Below are 27250 nucleotides of genomic sequence, written 5' to 3' on the forward strand. Positions count from 1 at the left end.
TTAATACCCCGCTACACAAACATTTTACTAAAACCAAGCGTATGGAGAGTTTTGAAAATTGCATATGGCTCCATACCTACTTTGTGTGATGCAATCACTGTGATTCGGTTCTCTTTGTCGCAAAATATTGTACGCCAAAAAGAGGAAACTCAATGAACATTCATATTATAAAAATGACAGATTCCAAATTCAAATGCGATATTTTCTTAATTTTTAATTGTGACAGTATTTTTGGCCAGACTATAAACGAAATTTTGATTAATGTAGACCGTACAAAACTTATTCCGATTATAAAACTCGAAAGATCTCAATGTCCCCTTCGAGTAATTAACAATTTCTCTCGCTTTACACAAAAACTGTAAACAATGGTTGCGAAATCTCACACAATTATCGAGATTGCTACTTTTTCGTGCAATACACTGTACATTGACTTATCGACCTTAAATTGACCTCAATCTTATCTCCATACCGGTCATTTGGTCCCATTGTCGTTCTCTAGAAGGTCTGTCTGTATGCAATTTACATAACATCATAATTTTGCTGTTGTTTTTTCAATATAGTTGTTTTTGAAGTTATACTTCATTTGGCGCGTTATGAAAATATAATAAGAGAGAAATTTTAAGATGCGGTCGCATCACTGTAACGCAAAAGTAACAGGGTGAATTTGGTACATAAAATTTTCTGACGTTTGCAACATTCGTTTTTTTTTTGTGGTTTATTCATACATTATTAGGTTAGGCAAAGGGCTCAAGCCCGTACAGCCGTATTCGTTAATTAATAATTAATTGTCAAAGCCATCGTTGCAAGATTTTTACAATATAGTTCTTTCTACAAACGTAAAATAGCACGAGGAATAAATAATTTTAAGGATTTTTGCTTTGTTAGGCCAAAGAAGTATAACTTCTTGCGTGTATACATAAGTACACACACATTTTTTTTATAAATTAATATAGTATAGGACTAAGTTTCGTCTATAAGACATCTTTCTAATATAAAAAATATTGCACTTTTTAAATTAGGAACATGTCATGGTTGGTATAGGAAAGAGGATAGTATAATAAATATAAGTATTGACAATTCGAATTAGATAAAACCGCTGCCATAAATACGTTTGCTTCAGATTTCTTTTTTACACTTCTCGTTTTACCTTGCAACATTGTTTACGGTAGGTAAAAAATGCGCAATGTAACTCTTGCAAGCGAAAATAGTAGTATGAAAGTGCGTTTAAACCTCTCTCCTAATAAGGACATTGTGCTTTCTCTGCATCCAGTTCATTTCGTTTTAGAGTAAACAAGTCCTAAATAAAATACACACTTATCCATATTTTCAAGAATAAGTTTCCATAAAGATTTATACCAGCCTTATGTATACTGCTTCTCGACTTTTGAATAAATAAATAAATAAATAAAATAAAAAAGGGTACGTGTCGAGACGTACGACAGAAGTTATAATTTAAACTGTCAAAAAAATCGAAGTTGAACTATTTAATATTGATATTTTCTAAAGGTTATATTATATACTAGCTGACCCGGCAAACGTTGTTTTGCCATATAAAGTATAATTCACGCGATAGTTTTATAAGTAATAAAATATTTCCTATATTATAGCCTGTACATCATTTTGTTCTATTGTCAATAGCTTTTGCAGCGCACGCAAAAATAGGTTTTCGATTTTACACCTTGTGTTACAAAATAGCAATTTTATTACGGATCCCTAATTTTGAAAAAAAAAATTTTTTAAACAAAAAAAAACTTTTATTGATTATAAAATATATTTTATTCTTAGTTACAATTCTGGAATATGTACATTAGAATTTCGTGTATAAACATTATTAGTATCATTATTTTATCATATAAAAGTAACAATTGATTATTGTTAGAGTGGCCTGCCTATCGTATGCGTGAGAGAAAGGGAAGTCAGACAGACTGACGCCGTAACGCGTTACGTTACGAAGCGGTTTACATAAATAATTTAAATAGTACATTTATTAAATTTGGCGTTACTTTGCGGAAATCCATAATTATACAAATGATTTAATTTTTCTTTAGTGTTAATTCCGCCAATATTTTTTTGGCCAATTAATACTAAAGAAAACTTAAATCATTTGTATAAATAGTACATAACAAATAATTTAAATAGAAAATATTTTTTTAGAAGTTTTAATAAAACCAATAGATACTTGTGATTTAATAAAAAAAATTTTTTTTTTTATGTATTTTCGTATATCAGATAAATTAAAAATAAATTGAAAAATATGGCCAATAGATCAAAATATGTAAATGCAAATGAAACTGCGAGGCACTGTCAGTAAACAAATGACCACACAACTAGTTGCTTACGTATTATAGTGTAATTAAATAACAAATTTCGTCCGCCTTATTGAGTCATAGCTATTTATGATATTGTGTGTTGTTACAAACGGACTTATTGTGCGAGAAATTCTTGATCAGTAATGGTAGTTCTATTGACATTGTTGAATACGTCAGCATTGTATTCCTTTATGGGCCCCCAACGGATTTTGGGCACTAATCCCATCGCAAAATGAAGTCATTTGTCTCTGAAAAAAATGTATATAACGTTATACCTGTAAGAAAATCTCAATTTTGGTCGAGGTACGACCTGTCGCCTACATTTAGTATGTAATGATTATTGATACACGTGTACCTATCAACTGGTATCTCTGTTTGAAACCAATCATTTTTTTTAATTTTGGTCGAATTGCAACCTTTTGGCGACCTTTATTATGTAATGATTATTGGTGCACAGGTACCAACTGGCATCTCTATTTCAAATCAATCCAAATATTTCGTATAGCATTGTGCCTATAGTAGAAATAGGACATTGAAACAAGTCACTTCCTTCGTCTACAAACACAAATTAACTAACGCTTCGGAATATTAATGAGCTACCAAATAGAGTCCTTATCATAACATCGCTACGTCCGGTTGGTACTTAAAGTATTTACCCATTCAAAGACGGCACTGACAATGTTCCCGTTCAGAACCAATATCACTGGTATCTGTAGTTGGTACATAATCCACGCTTCAAGCCTGTCTTTGTCTGTTACTTCATTACATTGTTATAACCGATACTTAATACTTACAATCCGTGAAATACGTGGTTTTGAGTCCGGATTTCGGGGATACACATACAGGCGTTTGTTGTCTCTTCTATGCACAGTTTTTTTTTTTTGCGCCCAAACAAGGGAAAGGGCTACGCTCCGGGAGGGAGGTGGTGAATGCTCATGCATACCAACGCAGCCTAAGTCTGCGTTGGTTATGTGGGACTCACGTGAAAACCTAGGTGCCTACCCACTAAACACCACCTGCAGTTGGCTTTACGCAGGTGCCCTTTAAGCCTACATCGAAGGCGACCTTCTCTTGGGGAGAGAGAGACGCAAGCGGCACTCCCTATGGAGTTTCCGTTGGGATAACACAGACAGTTATTATAATCATTTAATACCTTACTCAGGTATATAAAAGTGCTAGGGTGCGGCTTGTATCCGTCAATGTAAGAACAGGGTTTCAAGTGTTTTGGGTGTACATAATTACATTAATTAATAGTTACCACACGAGCAAACCAAATGAGAGATCTTAAACGAATAACAAAAATACAATCTGAAAACCAGCCAAGAGAACAAGCTGGATTTAAATAAAACTTCTCCAACGTTGACAATATATTTGTAGTAAAACAAATATTTGAAAAATGTTAAGAATATAACATTCCTTTTTATTGCTGCTTTATAGATTTTATCAAGGCTTTTGATTCGCTAGATCATGAAGATATTTGGCTAGCTTTGAAAAATCACGGGAGAGGAGGAAAAATACATCAGGATTATTCGCAATGTATACGTAACCGGCACAGCAAAAGTCAAAGTAGAAAGAGAAGGAGAGAAAACGCATATATAGAGAGGAGTATGACAGGGTGACAGTCTGTCACCAAAACTGTATTCAGCAGGTTTAGTAGAAATAAATGTTAATAAAATTACACAATTTTGAATCGTAGACGATCTTGTAATATTTGAAATACCAAAGAAAAAATCCAAAATATGCTTATAGATATGAATAAGAAGGGCAAGGAAGATGGACTAACAGCATAGAAGGAGGATTACAAACAAACAACAATGGCATAAAATATTTAGGCGAATATTAAATACCTAAGCCAAATAATTTCACCAATGGAATTGTCTGTATACTCCTCATGACTGAAATTTTGCTGTCAATCCTACAGACTCCTCTTACACTTATACTTAGTTTTGCGCATCCTGACTACACTATATTAAAATTTTAGATAACAGTAAACTTGCTTTTGCGCAGATATGTCACTTTATTTTGTGTCCTCTACCGCATTTATCACGGGGATTGTTCTAAGGAGCTGTTTGACTTAACAATTAGAAGAAAACAATTTAACATCTGGAAATATTACAGCTTTACGTGTCATGGTCATGGCATGTCCATTTGGCTTATTACTCTAATGTTAGAAACAAGTAACAAACTTAAAGAACGTAGGGAGTACATGACTTTAACGTTACTTGGTTTCCTATTGTAGCTTCCCAAGACCCCAGTCCCTTATTGCTGTGAAAACTAGTGTGTGAGCGTTCAATGCTTCAGTATATTGTTTCCATTAGCTTAAGTACTTAAGAGGGCCCTTCCCGGTACTGTCTATCGTCAACGCGAACATGGTCGAAAAGCATGTTGTCTCATCCAACGCATACCGCCTGTTGACAACAAGCAAGAGAAAGCGATTAGATTGAACGAAAAATACTGTGCAGAAATACCATAAAACTTCTTCCAGGAAATACGTGTTTTTGAATAATTCTTACAAGTTTGTGAAATAAATATTAAATCTCCATAAATGCAAATGCAATAGTAGATATCTATTGCAATGTTTTCTTTACTTTTAAAATTTATGAGTACACTAGCTGAACCGGCAAACGTTGTTTTGCCAAATAAATTATTTTTATTGTTAGATCGTTTCTTTGACATTGCAACATTACTTTATTTTTCTAAAATATAAGAATTTTTCTAAAATAAACGTAGCCTTAGTTACTCATTTCTTACATCAGCTACCTGCCAATAAAAGTCCCGTCAAAATCAGTCCAGCCATTTCAGAGATTAGCCGGAACAAACAGAGAGACATACAGACAAAAAATTGTAAAAAATGTTATTTTGTTGTATGTACCGTATATATATTCATATAAATATAGCAAAGAACGGTTATTTCAATATTACAAACAGACACTCCAATTTTGTTTATATGTATAGATAATGAACGGCTAAATTTCAGGTAAAATTTATGCAAAAAGCAGAAATTTGTGTTTTCTGCATTGATAGAAACCTTGAAACAATTCACAAGTTATCTATTAGTAAAAAAGTTTTACAGAAAGCTGCGTTAAAAATTAAAATGCCATAACCAAATACGAGCGTTTATTTGTAAAATACGAAGGTTGGCGGCTATTAAGTCAAAACTCTTAAGCAACTTGCGCACTAGACACTCGGCTTGTTTACGCCCTCGACTACGGCTTGTGCTACAACCCATCGTATCTATTGAGCTATACGATATACGGATTTAATATTACATAATTTATGTATATGTATAATTATGTACCAACCCTAGCGCTCCCCCCAAACGTAGGTATAAAGGAGGTGGACCCACAAGTTACAAGTCTATATTGATTATAAACTAAAGTTTATAAGATGTTTAGACAAAAATTATGGAGGCGTTAAGATATGTGAGTCAAAAGAAATAAATTATTATAATTTAATAAAAAATAGGTCATCTTGCATTGATACACCCTGCCCATTACAATGTAGTGCCGCTCAGGATTCTTGTAAAGCCCAAAAATTATGATCGGCGCTACAATTGCGCTAGTCACCGTGAGACAAGATGTTAAGTCTCATTTGCCCATTAATATTATAAGCCTCGTGTATTATGAGCAATTTAGCACAATTGTTCCATAATTAACTATTTTTTTCCACTTAAATCATATTAATGAAACAATGAACAACATTCTTATATCTTAGATCGTTATTTAATAGTATCGAATTATATTTGTTTCACTTCTATATCAAATCAATGAATTATGAAACCTTAGCTCTAACTCTGTTTTTTTCAAGTTGAAATTCCCCATATGTTATATACAATATCAGAATTCAATTTGAGATTCGTTTTACCCGTTGAGTTTCTTGTATGTTCTTCTCACGATCTCTACTGTTTATTTGACTTTGACTTATGTGATGATTGGTTTAATCAGTGACGTACATAAGTATAGATGGAACATTACACAAATTACACTACAATGAGCCACGACTGATATATATATACATTGCCGCATTTACTTCAGTTGTATAAAATATTCTTGGTCAATAAGCAGCAATGTAAAACATTTATTCAGTTCAGGTTACGTATGTTGAACCTAGAATCCGATTCGGATAGTGACAGTTGACACACGACTAAGGAGAAAAGTGTGCTTACATTGTCTTTAAGTACACTTTTGCCGTTCCGCTATCAGACTGCGAATGATATGTCGTCGATGTTTTTAATCTTAGATTATTTATACGTCTAGATAGAGCCTTTCGGTGTTGGACAACCAATGAAAGCAGGCCAGGTTTATTACTTTAGTGTGCGTGACAAGCTACGTCTTACACTCGCGATTTGTATTCACTTGTCTTAGTACAAAAGGTTAACTGAAGTTAATTAAAATAAAGGTTAACTATCAAACCTCAAAATTTTTTCGACGATTTTACAGCTATCTAGTCTAAATAGTATTAATGATCTATGGTTTTAATCTGTAGCATCATGAAAATTTTAAAACTTTAAAAATAAACACTGACCATGAAAAGTGCGATATTTTCGCATAGAAAACTAAAATTGAAACCAAACGGCGTGGTATTCCAACAAGATACTTTAGTATTTTATTAACAGCTAGACTCTAGCCGTTGAGTCATGGAATTCTTCGAGCATTACGTCATCCTGCGCATGAGTTGAATTTTTCGGTTTCATCTTGATACTCGGTTACATACCTACCAGCGAGAAATATATTGTGCGAAGGGGCAAAATTGTATAACAACCTACCAAAAGATATTAAAGAATTACAATCATTAAATGTTTTTAAAAAAACGTTAAAACACCACATTTTGATGGATTTCTCATAACTTATTTTGTTAGACCGCTTCCGGCTATGACTATGAACGAGACCTTAATAAACAAATACCCTCATAGCTGTCATTATAACAAACTAGGTGACCCGGCAAACGTTGTTTTGCCATATAAAGTATAATTCACGCGATAGTTTTGTAAGTAATAAAATATTGCCTATATTATAGCCTGTACATCATTTTGTTCTATTGTCAATAGTTTTTGCAGCGCACGCAAAAATAGGTTTTCGATTTTACACCTTGTGTTACAAAATAGCTATTTTATTACGGATCCCTAATTTTGAAAAAAAAAACATAGCCTATAGCCTTCCCCGATAAATGGACTACCCAACACTGACGAGAGATTAGCGCGTTCAAACAAACAAACACTGCAGCTTTATAATATTAGTATAGATAATAAAATAGTGTAGGTATTTCATTCATTACTGTAAACATTTATTTTATACGTTACCCACCTATTTCGTTATTAATGTATCTACCTAATTAGTATTTATTGTAACTCTGTGTAATTATTGTAACTTTAAATATAACGTCTTAAATTATGTATAGTGTATGCACTACGATTTGCCGCTCTGTCTCCTTCCCTCAAATATGTGCGAATGGAACTATGGGTAGTCCATGTGTCAACTCGTGAAAGGGAGCTGCAAATCGTGCCAAGTCGGCCTGTTATCTATATATGTATATAAAAATGAATTGCTGTTCGTTAGTCTCGCTAAAACTCGAGAACGGCTGGACAGATTTGGCTAATTTTGGTCGTGAAATATTTATGGAAGTCCAGAGAAGGTTTAAAAGGTGAATAAATAGGAAAATGCTGCTAAATTAAATAAAAAACAACAAATTTGTTTTTCCTTTGATGTGTCCATACATAATTTCTATGAGAGAATTTATTGACCCACGGTTTGACAGTTCTGCTGTGAAACAATTTCATTACGACAGCAGGGTGCATATTTTACGAAGTAATTTTTGATGTTATGATATATTATTGATAAATTAATATAATAACATTATTTCATTTATTATATACAGAACGACGTCTGTCGGGGCAGCTAGTAGTTAATAAATTATTGTATTTATTTGATGCGATTACTAATTATGACAGTAATTACGACCGCCACGAAGCATCCTTACACAAACAATTAATTCAAGTTCTAAAGGTTGATGCATCCAATATACGATAATTTATATTTATACAGTTTATTTTGTAAAATAAGTTTGTTTTGTACCCTTACAAACTAACTTATTTTGTATATTACAGCCGTTGTAAAATACTCTATTTGATTGAAAAGAGTGGCCGTTAAGTGTCTTGTATATTCTTCACACGAGCTCTACTTTTTCCGAACATAATATGATAGATTCAGTAATAAGAAAGAAATATTCAATGAGGATTTCAAAGCGCTCAGTTTAAGCCTGATTGAATAATGTTTATTTGACTTTGACTTTATGTGAGTATATCCAATATATAAAATTCTCGTGTCATGGTGTTAAACATTGAACTCCTCCGAAACGGTTTGACCGATTCTCATGAAATTTTGAGTGCATACTGGGTAGGTCTGAGAATCGGAGAACATCTATTTTTCATCCCCCTAAATGTTAAGGGTGGTCCACATGAAATATTTTTTTTAAATTTGTTTGATTATGAGTCAGAATTAAAAAAAATATGACTTCAAATATTCACCCATCTACGATCAACAGTTACTTTTGTATCGCGATTTTAATATCGGCAATGCAACGTTTGCTGGGTCAGCTAGTTATTATTATATAAACCGTCGTTATCAAATGCCTCTCGTAGGTCTTAAGGCACATTTTAATGGCATTTTAATTACCTACAATGATTTAAAATATCATCTCGGTTGATTGAGTGGTACTAATAATAATATTGACACAGTTTTAGAAAAATTATCTTGCCACAAACTAGGTATAGCCTGTACAATTTATTACAATACATCGACATATTTAATAAATACATATAAACATCCAGGACTCGGAAATAAACATCACTATTCATCATATAAATATTTGTACCTACCGGTATTCGAACCCGGGACCTCCAGCTCAGTTGGCAGGGTCACTAACCAAACACGTGTAAAACGAAGAAACTGGAATGAACCGGTTTGATGTAGGCCAATCTAGTTACGTCCCAAATTGGGTGTCTGGTAACATTGGACACAGAAAACATAAGTCACACAGAACATACCAACAGCAACTGCTCGTACGATGCCTGTTAAGAATGTGTAATAATTAATTATTCAGATATCCAACATCGCAACCGTACTATTACCATAAGTACGCTAGATTCTACCTCACCTCATGAATTGCTAAGTAGATTCCCCGACAAACTTGTCTCTGCAATCTAACACAAAGCTTCTGCAATACAGCTAATCTGTGAATTAAATGAACGATGCGTGACTCGAACAGTTAGCTCAGTAGAAGAGCTGAATGAAAAACAAACCGAACTGACGTATCAGGACGAGCGCGAGGGGGTGAAAGGTGAACGGGAGGGGGCTTCAAGTTCCAGCGAGGTCCAGAGATAATTTGGCCTTGTAGTAACCATACATTGTAATTTCCAATCAAGCCTATTTATATCAATGACATTGGCTTCACATATTCTATTAATAAATATTACATATTGCCTTATAAGTAAACGGCTCACTATAATAACATTCGCTGTGTTATGTATGACAATTTTGTCCTTATCAGTGTGGCCTTGTCGCAATGGTTACATTAGCGAAACAGCTACATAAGGTTTCATGTAATAATTTATAATCATATAATATCGTCTGATTGAAATCGTATTACGTCTCTTTGTCAGCATATAAAAAGTAGTGTAACTGAAGTGTGTCATACATAGGTCATATTTGAAGGTGATTTTAATAGCATACTTACTTTTGCACGCGGATGTCGCGTAGTATCTATAGAGCTTACTTAGACTTTACTTAAGTTACGCTGATCTTACACTTAGCATGATCTTTGATTTCGTTTTTATAGTCATTTGACAGCGGAATATATGCTGAGCTTAAGCTGAGACAGCCAATCCTAAAGTCAAATTCGCGTTATATCACACTCAGCTAAGTCTTACATATACATACATACGGCGCCTATTTCTGCCGTGAAGCAGTAATGTGTTTCGATCTGAAGGGCGCCGTACCTAGTGAAATTACTGGGCAAATGAGACTTAACATCTTATGTCTCAAGGTGACTAGCACAGTTGTAGTGCCGCTCAGAATTTTTGGGGTTTATCAAGAATCCTTAGTGGCACTGCATTGTAATGGGCAAGGCGTCAGCTGAACGTCCTGCTCGTCTCGTCCCTTAATTTCATAAAAAAAACATAAGTAAAGTCTTAGCAAATTCTAAGTACGCTCTATAGATCACAGCCTAAGTAAAACAGACAAGTTTCGGAATAAGACTATCTATATTATATCCCATTTACCCTTGCTTGTGCGAAATTTTATATTCATATTTATTCATTCATTTACCGTTCAATAGAGTGGTATAAATCAGATCTTCCAATAACTTAAATTATCTCCTATTTCTTGTAATAAAGTCAAGCCAATATGGTACAATACTAAGTAAGGTACATAAAAAGTAAAATTTCTTTTAGCCAAACAATTTATGATATGCATGGTATCATGGTATGTGGAGTACGTACACTGCTGAATATCTAAATGATCGGACAGCCTGGGACTAGATTGTGATTATTTTATAGCGATAGAAATGACTGTACAATATTGTATATTTTTATTGAAAAGAGCGCAAAAAAATAATGCTGGGAGAGTTTCTTGCGCCGCTTCTTCTCTCTCAGAGCGCCATTTGTTTCCGAAGCGGTAGTAGTATCTAGTAGTTATTAGAAATGAAATCAAAAAGAATTCTAAAGGAATCAATTTTGAGAAAATAAATGCCTTTTTATGCCTTTATGTGAAACTAAAGTAATTAATTGTTTGGTGTCATTAAGAACGCCATTTATACTTAAGCACCCTTTACCACATAAATGCTTTTAAACAGTGCTTTAGAATTTCGTATAAGACATTTATTTTGTACTTTTTCTGTGTTCATGTTGTTAACGCATATTATATTACATCGCGTAACTAAATACTTACTAACTCGAATTATCTTATAAACCTATAATATTACTAGCTGACCCAACAGACGTTGTTCTGTAGATAATAAAAAAATACTGTTTAATATGAATTTGCCAACAATTTTTCAAAACATCAAGAATTATTTCGTACAAAATGATCCCTGTTGTTATAATGAAATTGTTTCACAGCAGAACTGTCAAACCGTGCGTCACTAAATTCTCTCACAGAAAATATGTCCATACAAAACAAATATTGGAAATAAAAATAATTGTGGGTCGAATTATTGGTATGAATCGAAATAAAAAGTATCCTATCTCTCAAGTTGGACTAAACTGCACTCCATGAAGTAAGTCTCCATTTAAATCCGTTCATTAGTTTATGAGTCCATCGCGGACAAACAACGTGTCACGTAATTTATATATATTAAGATTATGTATGTAAAAGTACGTACTAAATATATTGTATTAGATATATCGTTGTCTTGTATCCATAGTTCAGGCTATGCCTAGTTTGGGGCAAGATAATTTCTGTAAAAGTATGTCAATACTATTATTATTATGATAATTTATATAATATATAATATTAGATGTTTGAAAGTAATCAAGAACCCACCTATATTTGAGTCAATAATGTCGCTTTTCGCGTCTCCCGAGTTACGACCTTGCTCTTATTGTCTGACCTTATTTCTCGAGCAAACAAGGGTTGGGCCTCCTGTTGATGTGTGTAGAATATTGCCAGGATTACGTCATCCCGGCCGATTTCAGCCTTGGCGACTGTTTCAAACAACATAAAGTAATTAAGATTGTTTTTAGGCTAGGGCACATTTTAGTAGGGGAAAATCTTGCAAAAATTATCTCTCCTATCATCTCAACCTTTCTAAGCAGTGCATTTCCTCTATTTTCAGATCAATAGCAAGTACAGCGAAGAGTTAGCTGAAGAATGCTTGGACTGGATCAGGGTGATAACTGGAGAGCCAGACAACACGTCGGGAGACATGGACAACTTTTATGAAGTTCTTAAAGATGGCACTCTACTATGCAAGTGAGTGCTTCCCTTACTGTCTTTGGATACAAACTCTTTCAAATCTAAACTATCTGTTGTTTTAAAGTGATAACCCTCACTTCTGGGATTAATTATACAAATAAAGTTTGTAAACTAAATATAAAATCCATGCGGGACTCGAACCACATTAAAATAAAAAATTGTTTAGATTTGAAAGAGCGACATCTCAAGTAAATTTCCTAATATGCAAATATTAGGGTTGAACAAGTAATCAACTGTAAAGTAGATCCTGTATAGTTGAACACGACATATCAAGAACTAAACATCATTCGAACGGTTGGCTCAGTGGAAGAGCGCTCGCATGGAACGCAAAAGGACGCGGGCTCGAGTCCCGCATCGTTGATAAATATTATTTTTAAATTTAATTTGTGTAACTTGGGACTAGCTACTATTTGTGTAACTCTTTCAAATCTTAACAATTTAAATAATAAAAAATATATAACTAGTATGAATAATATCATGACCCCAAAAAATTAACATATGGCGGTCCTCCAACAGTGCGGTTTTCAAAGAGCTTTATTCCACGTACTACAAAGGTGTGGAATGAGCTTCCTTGTACAGTGTTTCCGGGACGATACGACATGGGTACCTTCAAAAAAACCGCGTACACCCTCCTTAAAGGCCGGCAACGCTCCTGTGATTCCTCTGGTGTTGCAAGAGATTGTGGGCGGCGGTGAACACTTTACAACAGGTGACCCGTACGCTTGTTTGTCCTCCTATTCCATAAAAAATATATATATATACCTGCTTATTAGTAAATTTAGAGCGCGGGCGTTGTCCGTTCATTCGGATAAAAAGTAAAGTAGGTCAAAATATGAAGCTATTTTGTGGAAGGCAAATTTTTGACTGACCTATATGTACTTGACGCCACACTTGTTACTTAATTTCATTGACGTACTATACAGAACTAGACTCACAAAAAAGGTCGTCAAAAATGTCTTAGTGGCGTTGTGTTTACGTATTTTCTTTTAAAATTAACAGATATACAGATAACAAAAAAATATATGTGTGTTGCACACACACATAGTCACACACGGTTGAAGTGAACTTCAGTTCGATCTCTCGTAGCCTACCCCTAAAAAATATAATAAAATACTAATTGAAAAGTTTGAAAGAAATAAAGACTTGCGTCATGTTAACTGTTTAATATATATAGAAAACAAAATAGGATTATCAAAACAATTAAAATTTTTATCATTTTCAATTGAGTATTTTTAATCAGGGGTAGGTACGAGAGATGGCTCTAGAGTATCAGGAGTATCAGGATAAATGTAAGGTTTACTATTTTTTACCAAGCTTAAAAATTATTTAATAGTTTAATGTAATTTATTACTATCTAATTCTCTCGCCGGCTGAATCCTTTACATTTACCTCTTTATGTCTCTATCGCCTCGCTTTTTCGTTTCATCGAATTTCACAACGATTATAAAGAAATTTCATTTCAATAAAGCATTCAATCAAATTAATACCTTATTTCGTGGAGGTAATGTTCAAATTTAATTATTTAGCAAAACGTCAAGTTAGTCACATAATTTTTTTAACATAAGGGTGACTTACTCTATCCTTTTTAAGTTTGAATATGCTGTTATTTAGACATATTTTCACTGAACTCTTTGTTTCATTCCGTGGCGTTGTATTCAAAGCGCGGTCGAAACACAACTGAGCTCTGACTAATAGACGCGTAGGCAGAGTTTTGCTTCAGGCTATTTTGAGCGTGAATGTGAGTCTACTTGTTTATCGTACGTCAATGCATAATTTATATATTTTTGAAGTGAAAATTCTTTAGCGGCGTTGAGCACTTTTCTTGGGATAGGTATAAAATGTTAAACTCGCGTCAGGACACTTGGCCTGATCGAAAATTCGTAAGACAATCGTTGAAATTGTGGATGAAAGATATATACTTGGACTTTGTACCAGTTATAACCAGTTATAGTCATTGGGCCATTGCTGAAACACCGCGAGGTCGAGGGATCGAACTCAGCCGTGAAATATTTTTGCAGTTTAATTATTTGGTTTTCAAGCTTTTTCATTAGCCAAGGCGTTGCGAATCATTAAAAGCATTAGCGAATATCCCTAAGGCGATGGTTATACGTGTTTTTCCTTGTTACTTATTATTTTTTATTTTCAAATTTTGTTTGTTACTCCAGCTACCATAAACCTAGTGTATCAGTTTTAGAGATTGGCGATGTTGATGCTGGTAATGAAGATGGTGAAAGAGTCGTCGAAATTATGGATAAAAGTAGATTTTTCTGAGAGAAAAACTTTTTAATGAATAATTGTAATAGTTCTCAGGTGTTAATTGTTTTTTATGTAATATAAATTGTCATTTTTGTGTACGACAGCGCAATAAATTAATATTCTATTTAACCACATAAGTGCGAAATGATTCTCTAACTATTCCGAAATATTTAACAATGCACAACGTTAAGGTTCAAGTTTTGACTTCAGCCGGCTTTCCCGGAGGGCAACCCGTTTTGTACACTACACGCTTGTGTGTGCATCATTTATAACGTGCATAAAGGTATGCGTCCACTAATGTTGTATGAAAAACCATTTATCTCGTGATTTTACGGAAAGAATACTAATTGTATGAAAATCTATTCAAGCAAATTCCGTTCAGGATTTTTGAAAAATCCAGAATTCTGGGTTTTTCATGAATCCTGAGCAGCAATGCATTTTAATGGGCATGGCGTATTAATTACCATCAGGTTAATGTCTTTATCGTCTCGTCACTATTTCTCATATATTTTTTTTTCTATATTAGCCAAAATATACGAGAGACAAAATACGATTAAAATAAATTTTCTCGATACACAAAACATAACTTACTGTCACGAGAGTGGGTCAGGGATTGGACAGTAATACACAGCTTAAGGCGAAGAGTAAGCTGAAAACACGCAAACATGGTGTTTTAAGACAAGTTTTGTGGTGAAAGTATAGCATTTCGAGCTAGGAACACTACTTAATCCTGTTACACATATCCTTAAGTCTTATTTGTAGGTTGCTAATGCTTGCTGTTGGTTATGGTTAACACTGCCGAGCCTTTTTGAACTTCCACATTTCATTGAAGTTAAACAAGTTTTTTGGCATGGCGTGACGCATTTTATGGTATTTCTCTCAGAAAAGTTATTCTTATGGTTTGTCCTTTTTTGTGTAGGTTAATTTATTCAGATTAGTTGTGAATAACGAGGATTGTAAGCATATAAACTGTTTTCCACGCAAGAATTTTGAAAATATTGGCTTTGTTACATAGATGGCGGGCCGGCAGCCGTGAACTCATATCGCTCAAGGTCGCTGACATTTAGTGTCGCCTTAGAGGAACGCGCCTTTATTTGCGTCCACTTCCACGAACTTGTACTTCACCGGTCTGCCGCTGTTCTTCAGATGGCGGTGCCTTCAGCAGATCACACCGCACCGAACATTCATTCTCTTCTATCTTCTCCTCACTGAATCACTTTTCATACTTTTATACCCATTTTATTTCCATACGGACATTGGACCAGTGGTTGAATCATTGTGTTTGCGAAATATTTTTATAGATAATATAATATATTTAATTGTTTGGTTTTTAAGCTTTGTACTACTGCGAAGACCTAAGGCGATTGTTATACTTATATTTCTTTCTAACTTATTTATTTTTCTTAATTCAGCTACTATAAACCTAGTGTATACGTTTTAGACAATGGCGATCATGATGCTGGTAATGAAGATGGTGAAAGAGTCGTTGAAATTATGGATGACAGTTGATTTTGTCTGAGAAATAAACTTTTTAATGTAAAATAATTGTAATAGATCTGAAGTGTTAAATTTTTTATGTAATATAAATTGTCATTTTAGTGTACGATAGCGCAATAAATGAATATTGTATTTAACTACATAAATGTTTGTATTTTTATACTGATTATTAAAGCAATCCGTGCGAAATTATTCCCTAACCATTGCAAAATATTCGAAAATTCACAACGTTAATGTTCAAATTTTCACTTCTGCCGGCACTCCCGCAGTGCAACTCGTATTTTTTTTAATTTAAACGGCACTTACCTTTAATGCGACACCTCATCCTATTTTAAGTTTGGATATGCTGTTATTTGGATAGTTTTTCACTTAACACTTTGTGCGTGGCGTTGTATTCAAAGCTCGGTCGAAACAAAACTGAACAAAAACTATGCCTAATAGACGCTTAGGCAGAGTTTTGCTTGCAATTTTTGAGCGTGATTGTGAGTCTAGTTTTTCTGTACGTTAATGACTTAGGTACTTAATTGAATGTCTTATTGAAAATGTTTTACGACATTGCCTTCAGATGATTTGCACACTTGATGTCTCCTTTAAATAGCTGCGTGGTAACCACGCTATCAAGTTGTGGATATATATTTTCAATCAATATGTTGAATTTTTGCCATTAAGTGCAACAAATTTATATTAATAAATTATTCCAGGCTCGCCAACACTCTTCAGCCTGGAACAATCAAGAAGATAAATGAATCGAAAATGGCGTTCAAGTGCATGGAGAACATAAACGCTTTCCTGGAAGCGGCGAAGCACTTTGGTGTTCCAGCGCAGGAGACGTTCCAGACCGTAGATCTGTGGGAGAGGCAGAATTTAAACTCTGTGGTCATTTGCCTGCAGTCTCTGGGTAGAAAGGTATGTCCGTAACGATTTCTTTTCATTCTTCTTCTAATAACCAATGGGAAGAATGGGAAGTTTTTCTGCACATGATAGCTACTAGTTAAATACTACAGTGGAGCCTTTTTGAAGTAAAACTTCTTTACTCATACTAGACTTGGGACTTCCCAAGTCGGATGCGTGCTGATAGCAATAAGAACTAATGCTAGCGTTATGGGAACAGTGATTTATTAACTTAGCGAGTACGCTTTACGTTACGCGATCGGTGATTTCTTATGTTGGGGGAGTAAGTTGGCAAATGCGTGACGAACGAATTCTAGCGTTATGCTAACTGATCCCTTAAGTATTTCGTAATTTCATTTCGTTCTTGAACAATTTTATAAATTAATATTTTGTTGTGCTTCAGTCGTGTGGTTAAACCACTTGTTTTTTCTGCCGTGTAGCACTAATGTGTAAGCTTTACTGTATGTCACTTGGTAGGGCACCTAATGAAATAAAGGGGGAGTAATGTGGCTTAACACCTTGTCTCAAAGTGACGAGCGTAGCTCCGTACCTTGAGGTTAATCAAGAATCCAGAGTGGCATTTCATTATAATGGGCAGGGCGTATTACTCAACATCTTGCTCTTCTTCCCTGTAACTCTTAAAAACACACCAAACAAAATCAGTGTTATACAGTTCATCAAATATCGTACGTGTAAAAAGACGCAATATTCCTTAAATCGAAGGCAGGACAATACGACATGGGTGACACCTTTAAAAAGAGCCAGTATACCTTTCTTAAAGGCCAACAACGCTTCTGTAATTCGTCTGGTGTTGCAAGAGAATGTTGGCGACGGTGATCACTTAACAGGTAACCCGTTTGGACTCCTTTTCCACAAATCAGGATTGTTCACTCATAATCGGGCTCGTACAGTGTACAAATCGTCAGAGAGGCTCGTTCGAGAAAAGATGGCTCCAGTCTACTAAGGGAGTGCTATCTATCAGTGCAACACTTACTGGAGTAATATATACACAATAATTACTACTACCCGCCGCGATGCGACGACGGCGCGACAAGCATCCTGATGGAATGACCCTGGTGGCTTGGGCACGGGGAAGGGCGCTGGTGTGGGACGCGACTTGCATTGACACTCTGGCTGCTTCTCATGTCCAAGTAACGTCAGTTGGTGCTGGGGCTGCTGCTTCGACTGCCGAAGACAGCAAGGGTCGTAAATATGTCGTCTCACCGAGTCTTAAATCTTTGTGCCGTTTGGTATCGAGAAATAAAAGGCGTAATAATACTGGAAACCCAAGCGCTGGCAGCTATTTCGGTCAACGGATCAGTCCAGCTATCCAACGCAGAAATGCTGCCAGTATTCTTGGTACACTTCCCCGTAATGATAGTTTTAATTTAATGTATTCATAGCATTGTAAATTAGTTGTAAGATTTTTTTAAATGATAGTGTAAGTAATAATAACCTCGGCTTGGTGAAGTTTGCACTTTTTGGTCTTATAAAGTGAAACTTTTATAAGATCGCCTCCAATTTTGCACCCATCTATCGCATGTCGCATTACAATGAAAAAATTGTAGTAGGGTTAAAATTTAATCATTAATTTCAACTTCAGCTCTCAAGTCAGTTTGGCTGGTCTAAGGCGCCAAATTTTAGCTCTGGTTACCGAGAGAGTGTATGTTCGAACCCCACCAAGGTTTTTTATCACATTAAATTTAAATTTTTATAAATAAGTCAATCATTCGTTTTTTTTTGGAATAACTCTTTTTTAAATATTTCTTTGGAATATTTGTTTTTAAACTTTGTTCGTTGGAGTTTCACTTCTACTATGTATCTCAACTCACATTTCGATTTTTTTATACATGGGGCAATCCCATGAACATCCGTAACACAATGGGTCGGGAGCTAAAATAAAAAATAATTTGTGAGATTGTATCATAATATTTATTTATTTATTTACAGGCGGGCAATTATGGAAAGCCTACAATAGGGCCAAAGGAAGCTGAGAAGAATGTCCGTAACTTTACTGAGGAACAACTCAGGGCAGGCCAAGGTGTCATTTCTCTGCAGTACGGCTCCAACAAGGGGGCAACACAGAGTGGCATCAACTTTGGAAACACAAGACATATGTAAAGTCTTACTTAAGGGCTGTTTTGTATCTCAAACTACAATCTATTATCGAAAAACTCATAACTGTTAGCACAGTATATTATTTATGCTAAAGCAGTATGCAAACTACTTAAAAACGTTGGGAACGACGCACGCACACAGACACGCGAGCCGTGTTGAGACATGCATGACACTGCTTATGTGTGCGTGCGTTATATCTAACGTTGGTACATAGTTTCTATAGTGATTTTGCTAATATATGTACTGTGTTATTAGGGTCCTATGTAGCCCCTGACACTATATCGGTGCTAACAACAAAATTCATTAAGTTCTAAAGAAAATACTACTCCCTATATAATTAATACGTCTAGATAGATTGAGACAGCGTCGATATAATAGCGCCAAACTGTTAGCTTCTATTTCTAGCTACGCACGCACACTAAAACAATGTGGCTGACATATCGCGAGTGTAAGACGAAGCTATCTCGCACACTAAGGTAATAAACTTACTTCATACGTCGCCTAAAAACAAGAGGCTTCTAGACGTATCAACTATCTTAAATGCTGTCAAAATTTATCATCAGATGTCCTGGTTAAGTCTTATTTCTTTTTATTACAACAAACGGTGCCGTGGTAGTTATATTTGAGATGCATTACATTGCCCATTCCGCTAACACCGATTATGGATTTCGGCAGTGTTGCCACAGTCATAAAATAATGTTCAATCCATAGATTATTTTGACTAACAATTTTATTAGATTTACACAGAATGTACTTAGACGAAAATTGAGTCTCGTAATTATAAGGAAACGTAAAACAGATCTAACGTAAAATCTCTAATACAAATTATTTTACTCTTAAGTCATTTGTGAGCATTCCGGATTCATTCCAAGTTTGGAATTATTTTGTATTATTTTAAAAAATTACACACGTAAGCTTCTTTTGGACTTACTAGATTTAAGTTAGCATTTGTTTATATATTATCCCGAGAAAAATAGTCGACGTATGCCAACAAATTACTATTTGATAATAGTATGGACTTTCAAATGATATCATAGCCTAGCTGAGGGTCAATAAGAACGAAACAAAATGGCGGCACGCCATAATTACCTTACGCTTGTCTACACCTGCGTCCCGCGTACCACAAAATCAATGTTAACAGCGATAACGACGCCTCTCATACAGAGTGCCATAACTGACCGATTCTATACTATTATTATTTATTTGTCAACCCCGTCAGACTATTTATCTCGATTAAAATAAGGTACATAAATGTGTTTATTAAAGTGCCAATATATTTAGCTTTCTAACTTATGTATCTTTTAATGCAACTTCGAACAATGTGCCTTCAAAACCCTACATGATATGATCTATTATTGTTCTTTGAAGGTTGAAGAAAAGTTTTCGTAACTAAAAATATACGAAATCACATAGATTTTTTTAATGTGAAATTAATTCATTCCATGTTATAAGTATTTATTGTTTCATAATGTGATTAACCAATTTATTATAAATTTCTCTATTCTTATAGTTATATTTTTATGATTCTTTTGTAAGTTTCAGAAGACGACGCGTCTTTTTGGAAGTACGTAAATGTAGTACCTAATAAAGAATAATAATTATATGTTATTCATTTCTTTATACCTTAAAATGTTCTGAACTAAACAATATGTTATTTTATTTTAAAGTGATAACCCTCACTTCTGGGATTAAATACACAAATTAATTTGAAAAAAAATACTTATAAACGATGCGGGACTCGAACCCGCGACCCATCGCGTTCCTTTCGAGCGCTCTTCACTCTCAGGTTGGGGTTTCATCTACAGGACCTATTTTACAGTTGATAACAAGCTCATCCCCAATATTTTTATGTAACGAAATTGACTTGAGATGTTACAACTCTCATCTGATTTTGATAATATGTCTTTGTTCAACTCTCAGTTGTTGCTTTGAAGAATTGAACAAAGACATATCAAGATTTATGAACTTTACGTCACTCGAACGGTTGGCTCAGTGGAAGAGCCTTTTTTTGAATAAGAGATTTTCGACAATCAATAAAAAGATTTTTAATCCAATTTGGATTACGAATGCCTTCATGGAAGCCAAGGAATAGTACCGTCGTAATTACACGCAATTAATTCGAGCAGATTCTTTACTAGTGTACACAAGAGTGTCCTAACAACACCTACACCGCCGCCTACAATCTCTTGCCACACCAAAGAAATCACAAGAGCGTTGCCGCCATCCACAGCTTTGTTATACGTGAGGAATATCCTAATTTGTGGCGTGAAGGTCAAACAGCTCTTCGGAACACTCCCCGTTATAAATGTTGTAGAAGACGAACAAAGACGCGATGTCTCTACGCAATTCCAAGTGATCTAGCCGTTTACAAACCGCTGGGACCCTAATTCGAGCAGCTCTGCGGTGCACGCCGTCAAATGGTTCTATGGGTATCTTATACTGGGTGCGCTAGACCAGAAACGACAGCAATACTCCATATTATGTGGTCGTACTTGCGCCTTGTAGCTTATTTATGACGTCCAGATTCTTCCAAGCCAATTTGGCAATAATCATTAATAAAATATATATATAATATAATATACCGTTCCCGCCCGCTTATCTAGGCGAGTTTTAAAAGGAAGGAACGAAAAATAAGTAGCCATAAATTTCGCATCAAATGGTGGTAGTTCATGTCGATACGATCAGTGCTTTAGGTGTCATTGAGCCTCAAACAAAGACCATTTTCATTATATATATAGATTAATAAAACATATATATGTATATTAATAAAATACATATTATGTATTGAATGGGTGAAATCCTATTTTGAATAAAACTATTTGAATTTGAGCATCGTGAAGCAATTTTACACTTTTTTAACACATGTGCTGGAAAAAAAACCTTCTTGTTGACGTAGTAACTCTGTCGAAGCTGCATCATATATTTCCTAATAAATTGTTTGGCAGAATATTTGCATGGAAAATACATTAATAACGTGATTCAGCGTTATCCATTTTAACGTGTTTTTCGATTATTTTTTGTTTGCTATTGAATATTTTGACTGAAACGACACGGGCCACAGCCAATAATTTATTAAAAAAACTATACAGCTGTTAATATACTTAGAGGTGCCAAACAGACTTTAATATAGCTCTCTGCACTTATTGAATATTGTAAGGTACATTACAGTTTATTTGCTAAAGTAAAAATACTTAATTTGTTTTTATTTTCCTCGTAGGTGTAGGAAAATTCACAGAATTAAGTCACAATACCGTAAACTATTACTGCTTAAAATTAAGAGTACTTATTATATTGAATCTAGGGCGATATTAGGATGTGCTTTGTCAGTCGTCAGCCAGAGGTCCCGTGTTCGAATCCCGGTAGGTAAAATCATTTATATAATGAATATGATTGTTTGTTTCCGAGTCATGGATGTTTATTTGTATCAATATATGTTTAAGTAAGTATGTTTATTATAAACAATATGTTATGTTTTTAAAGTGATAACCCTCACTTCTAGGATTAATACACAAATAAAATTAGAAAAACAAAATTTTATGAACGATGCGGGACTCAAACCCACGACTTCCGGTGTTCCGTGCCGGTGCTCTAACCAACCGAGCTAACCGTTTTAATGAAATCTTGTATGCTTTGTTCAACTCTCAGAACGGTTAGCTCAGTTGGTTAGAGCACTGGCACGGAACGCCGGAGGTCGTGGGTTCGAGACCCGCATCGTTCATAAAATTTTGTTTTTGAAATTTTATGTATGTTTTATTTGTGTATGTTTATTATATAAAATATACCTTTTTTTGCACCCATAGCACAGGCTATGCCTAGTTTGGAGCATGATATGTTGTGTAAGATGATAAGTTGTGTTGTGTCAATATTATTATTATTAGTTACTTTGTCATACGCGCAACTTGATTTACGCGATTGGTTCTCAACATGACATGATTACGGTAACTGGTTCGCGTGCTTGACATGTTGTCAATGTTTATCAGATATGGGGACGATGTATGCGTTATGTGTAAGGGATCAGTCATAATATTTTAAATAATATATTGTATATTTTATAAATATATATATATTGTCCAGGGGCGTGCATTCCATATATGTCTTTAGCCATTGCCTACCTCGTTATGAAAGTATTAAATAAAATAAATAAATACATTTACTCAATAAATAATAAAAATAAAATATTAAATAATAAAGTTGATTAAGTTTAATTTGCTTCCGTTATTCTATAACCAAACTTCTATTGAATACCGACTCATTCAATATTTTCTTACGCTAGATACATACTACATTCGTAGGCAGTCCCAAAAATGCCTATACGACGCAACGAGTATTTCATAGATCTTATTTAGAAAGGTATTGGTCACAGTTAAACTATACTTAGCAATGTATGGGCGGCTAGGTAGGCATGCCTGCTTACGATTTGTAGTGAGATAAACCGATTACCCCACATCTGTCTCACTCCCTCCATATTAGGAGTTTATGGCTATTTCGGTTTTTGGCTTAATTAGTATCACGAGAGTAAATAGGTCTATTCATTGATTAATAACTAGTATTTTATTTGTATTATGGTTATTCCGGCATCTGTGACCCGTGTTATGTTTTACTGTGATAAAAAGTTGATGTGTGATTTGTGTTCAAAATAGGAATTGGGTTTTAAAAATATAAGTAATAGAGAAATTAAATTAGTGTGACGGTTATGATATAGGTACAGGTTTCAATTATAAATAAAATAAAAGTTGTTTCTTTTAATAGACCAGCAATTTTACGAGTGATGTGCAAGCATTTTTGAGAGACCTATTTGTGTTGGTGAAAATTACCGTTCGACCGACCCATAACTAATGTTATTGTAATCAAAACTAGTTACAGCCCGAAAAAACCGGTAAAAGAAGTGGTAAGTGAATTTAAATATATTATATCGAGTAGGTATAATAATATTATCTTGAAAAGCTAAAGGATTATATTAAAATTATAATAGGAACTATGAAGCCGACAGCGCTGTGCTATTTTGTGGCCATAAGTTCAAAAAATATATAATTTGAGTCTTTATACAAAGGTCCTCTGTGATTTGCGTTTAAAGTTCTTTTTCGAAGCCACAAACGTTTCAAAAAAATATTACTTTATTTAGAGTTTTCAATAATAATTAAAGGTATAAATAGTATCTTATACCTACGCATGAAATTTTAGGTTTGACAGTAAATGATTGCAGTATGGGTGTTTACCGCTAGAGGGCGGTAAAAATGAAAATAGGTATGTGTCATCTTAGAATTTTAATAACAAATAATTTTTGATAAATAAACACGCATACTTAGGCTATTGAGATAACTAAAATATTAGGTTCACCATATAGTAACGGAAACTACATGCGAAACACAAACAACTTCAGTATGTAGATTTTAAGACCTAGTACTGTCAGACTAGAGCGTGATTCTACGACTAGTTAGATCTACAGTGCTTACCTTGCTGGAAAACCAATGCACGCCACTGATATTTTCAATAATAACTTAATTGTCACCATAATATTTATTAAAAATCACAAGAAGTATGCACCCAAAACTTACAAACAGAAAAACAAAAATGTAGAGAAACTGTTATTGTCACAATACTGAATATATTTTTGTTTGAAATATTTATATGACGCACTTTATTACAAGCATATAATTTATATTCCGTGAAAAATCATAAATTAATTTAGTTTCTGGCAAGATGACTATTTCAAGCAGTCTCATTCTGCAATGTAGTACACATGATTGTGAGTGAGAGAGAGTAGTGAAAACTTTTGAAAAACTTTGTGTTTGTTTAAGGTATAAAGTGTATAAGTAAGTGATAAATTCTCCTGATACTAATTGCTACAGCACTTTTAGAAAGCATTTCCAATTCATCATTTCCATGTCTCTTATTGAGCAGCTTTTATACATAATCTTTACGATCCCTGAGATCGCTAACGATCGCTAAAAGCTAGCTATACGAATCTAAATTTAAAAAATTATGTGAAATAAGAAAGGCACTAGGATGTACACATTTTTTTTACATAGGATGGGCAGAAAGAGTCGAATAAAAGTGAACATTTCAGAAAATTAAAATTATACAGCCGAATATAAAAAAAGGCAAAATATAAACCAAATGTATAGTAAATAAATATATATTTTAGTTTAGTAAAGATACTACATATAGTATGCATAATGCCATCCCTTAAATAAAATACATTTTACTGTAATTTTATATAATTGGCGGACTTACACGTGAAAAGTGATACAATTCCCCTTGGGATGACGATCCGTATAATTTCTGTACCACTTCATTACACATGAATGTATCTTAAATCCTTATGTTATCTGTTCTTAAAATTCGGACTGACCAGGATGCGATCGTACTCACTCGCCACACCGAAATAATCCGCGAGCCGGGACACTGTAAGCACTGTAAGCCCTGCCCACTAACTGTATATAGTTTTAGTTGCGATTTTTAAAGCGTCAGAAATGCTTCCATGTTTTATATGGGTTCACTGCCAAAAACGCAAAAAAAGCGTACCTAAGAATAACATTCAACAATAGCTCTATTGTTCAATTAATGAACTGCTTTATTATGTGATATAATATATTAAAATAACTGATTTATGTGTCATGACGTAATTGGAAATAAAACTTAATCAAGTCCAAAAAATTTCACTCATAAACAAAATCAACCTTACCTGGGATGAGCGCCAATGCAAACAATTCTTTCAAACTTAGTCTAATATGATGATCAATGCAACTCCTTAACGACTCACAGTAAGGGATTATTGCTACATTGCAAAATTTTGTAGATTTATACATATTTGGACCAATTATTAGTTACTTATTGAAGTTTAATTAAAATAAAAAAAATTAACAAAAAAACAACCGACTTGAAGAACACTTCCAAAACAATAGTTAAAATGTATAAAAATAATTGCGTATTTTATAGAATCTAATTAATTAATTAATTAATTCTATTTACTATTATTGTTATTTTTGGAGTTGATGACAGCCAAGGTAGGCTTGTTGTCGCACGCGCGACGGAAGAGGCGAGAAACGGGCCGCGGCGGGATGATACCGATTCCAAAAATTACAATAATCGTAACTAGAATTAGATTAATTAATTAGATTGTATAAAAACACGCAATTGTTTTTATGCTTTTTAGTGTATATTATATATACTTAAAGTAGGTTTGTTTTTTTGTTAATTTTATATTTTATTTAGTAGGTACCTAGATGTTTTTGTACAATTGTTTTAAGTAAGCAATCTGAATTGCAGGTTACAAATATCTTTCAAGTTTCATTTGCAGGATCTACCATAACTAGTAACTACTATACAATAGCCGATGACAGAGTCAGCTAGGGCCATCTACAGGAGATGTAATGTCTCGTATGGTAATTTAAATTTGAGTATGCTTAGTTTGCTGAATATTGAAGAAGAAGTCAAGAAGTCTCATTAGCAGTAGCAAATACGAGTCAAGGCTCAGGCTTCAGTCTACATCTTTTATGAACAAAGTTTCGTGTACACATGAACGTCTCTGGAATATTTCGTCAATTATGAATTTTCCTCTGCATAGGCATCATAGCTTTAGTCGCCACGGTATATCTTTCTATCTCAACAAGGCTGGCCCATCACAAGATTTTTTGATGTGTGATAGATAATAATCGTACGTCCTTTGATACTAACGTAATTTAATGTGTCGGCTATCCTAGAGCGTAATTGTATGATGATGGCAAAAGGCCTAATCCTTATATTTCATTCTTTAGGCATGACGGTACGACAATGATTTTTCTGTAGTTGTGGTATACTGCAGGTGTGGTATGCATTTGTTAAGAAAAGATTGTGTAGCTAGAAATATATTATAGAAACCAATATTTTTCCAATTCAATTCAATTCAGTGAATACGTACTTAACTACTTTATAAAAACTGAAATAAGCATTTAAATTTTTTAAAACATGAAAACACCTGTTATGGCAATTCATGAAGTTTCATTTTACATATCTTATAGCACTTATATTATTTTTTGAGATTACGTCATAATTATTATTATATAATATGCCACCTCAGCTAATGACAAGACAAGCCGGTCCATAATAAATTAAAAAAAATATTTTCATACGTCTATCAACGATAGGTAGGTAGTTGATAGCAGCTGATAGTTGCTTGTCAAACTGAAACACCTTTCAAAAGCAAAAGGTACCTACACTTTTACAAAACAA

General features: G+C 34.2%; 1 protein-coding gene across 1 annotated transcript in view; it reads left to right on the forward strand.

The window, feature by feature from the left end:
* LOC126978643 (myophilin) overlaps nucleotides 1-20642 on the forward strand; it is a 35010-nt gene extending 14368 nt beyond the window's left edge. Inside the window, exons 2-4 of the mRNA XM_050827635.1 lie at nucleotides 12138-12274; nucleotides 16732-16936; nucleotides 18872-20642. Coding sequence (XP_050683592.1) covers nucleotides 12138-12274; nucleotides 16732-16936; nucleotides 18872-19042 — 513 coding nt within the window. The 3' untranslated portion in view covers nucleotides 19043-20642. The remainder of the gene's footprint in view (nucleotides 1-12137; nucleotides 12275-16731; nucleotides 16937-18871) is intronic.
* The last annotated feature ends 6608 nt before the right edge of the window (nucleotides 20643-27250 follow it).

This window comes from Leptidea sinapis, chromosome Z, assembly GCF_905404315.1.
Source record: "Leptidea sinapis chromosome Z, ilLepSina1.1, whole genome shotgun sequence".
NCBI lineage: Eukaryota > Metazoa > Arthropoda > Insecta > Lepidoptera > Pieridae > Leptidea > Leptidea sinapis.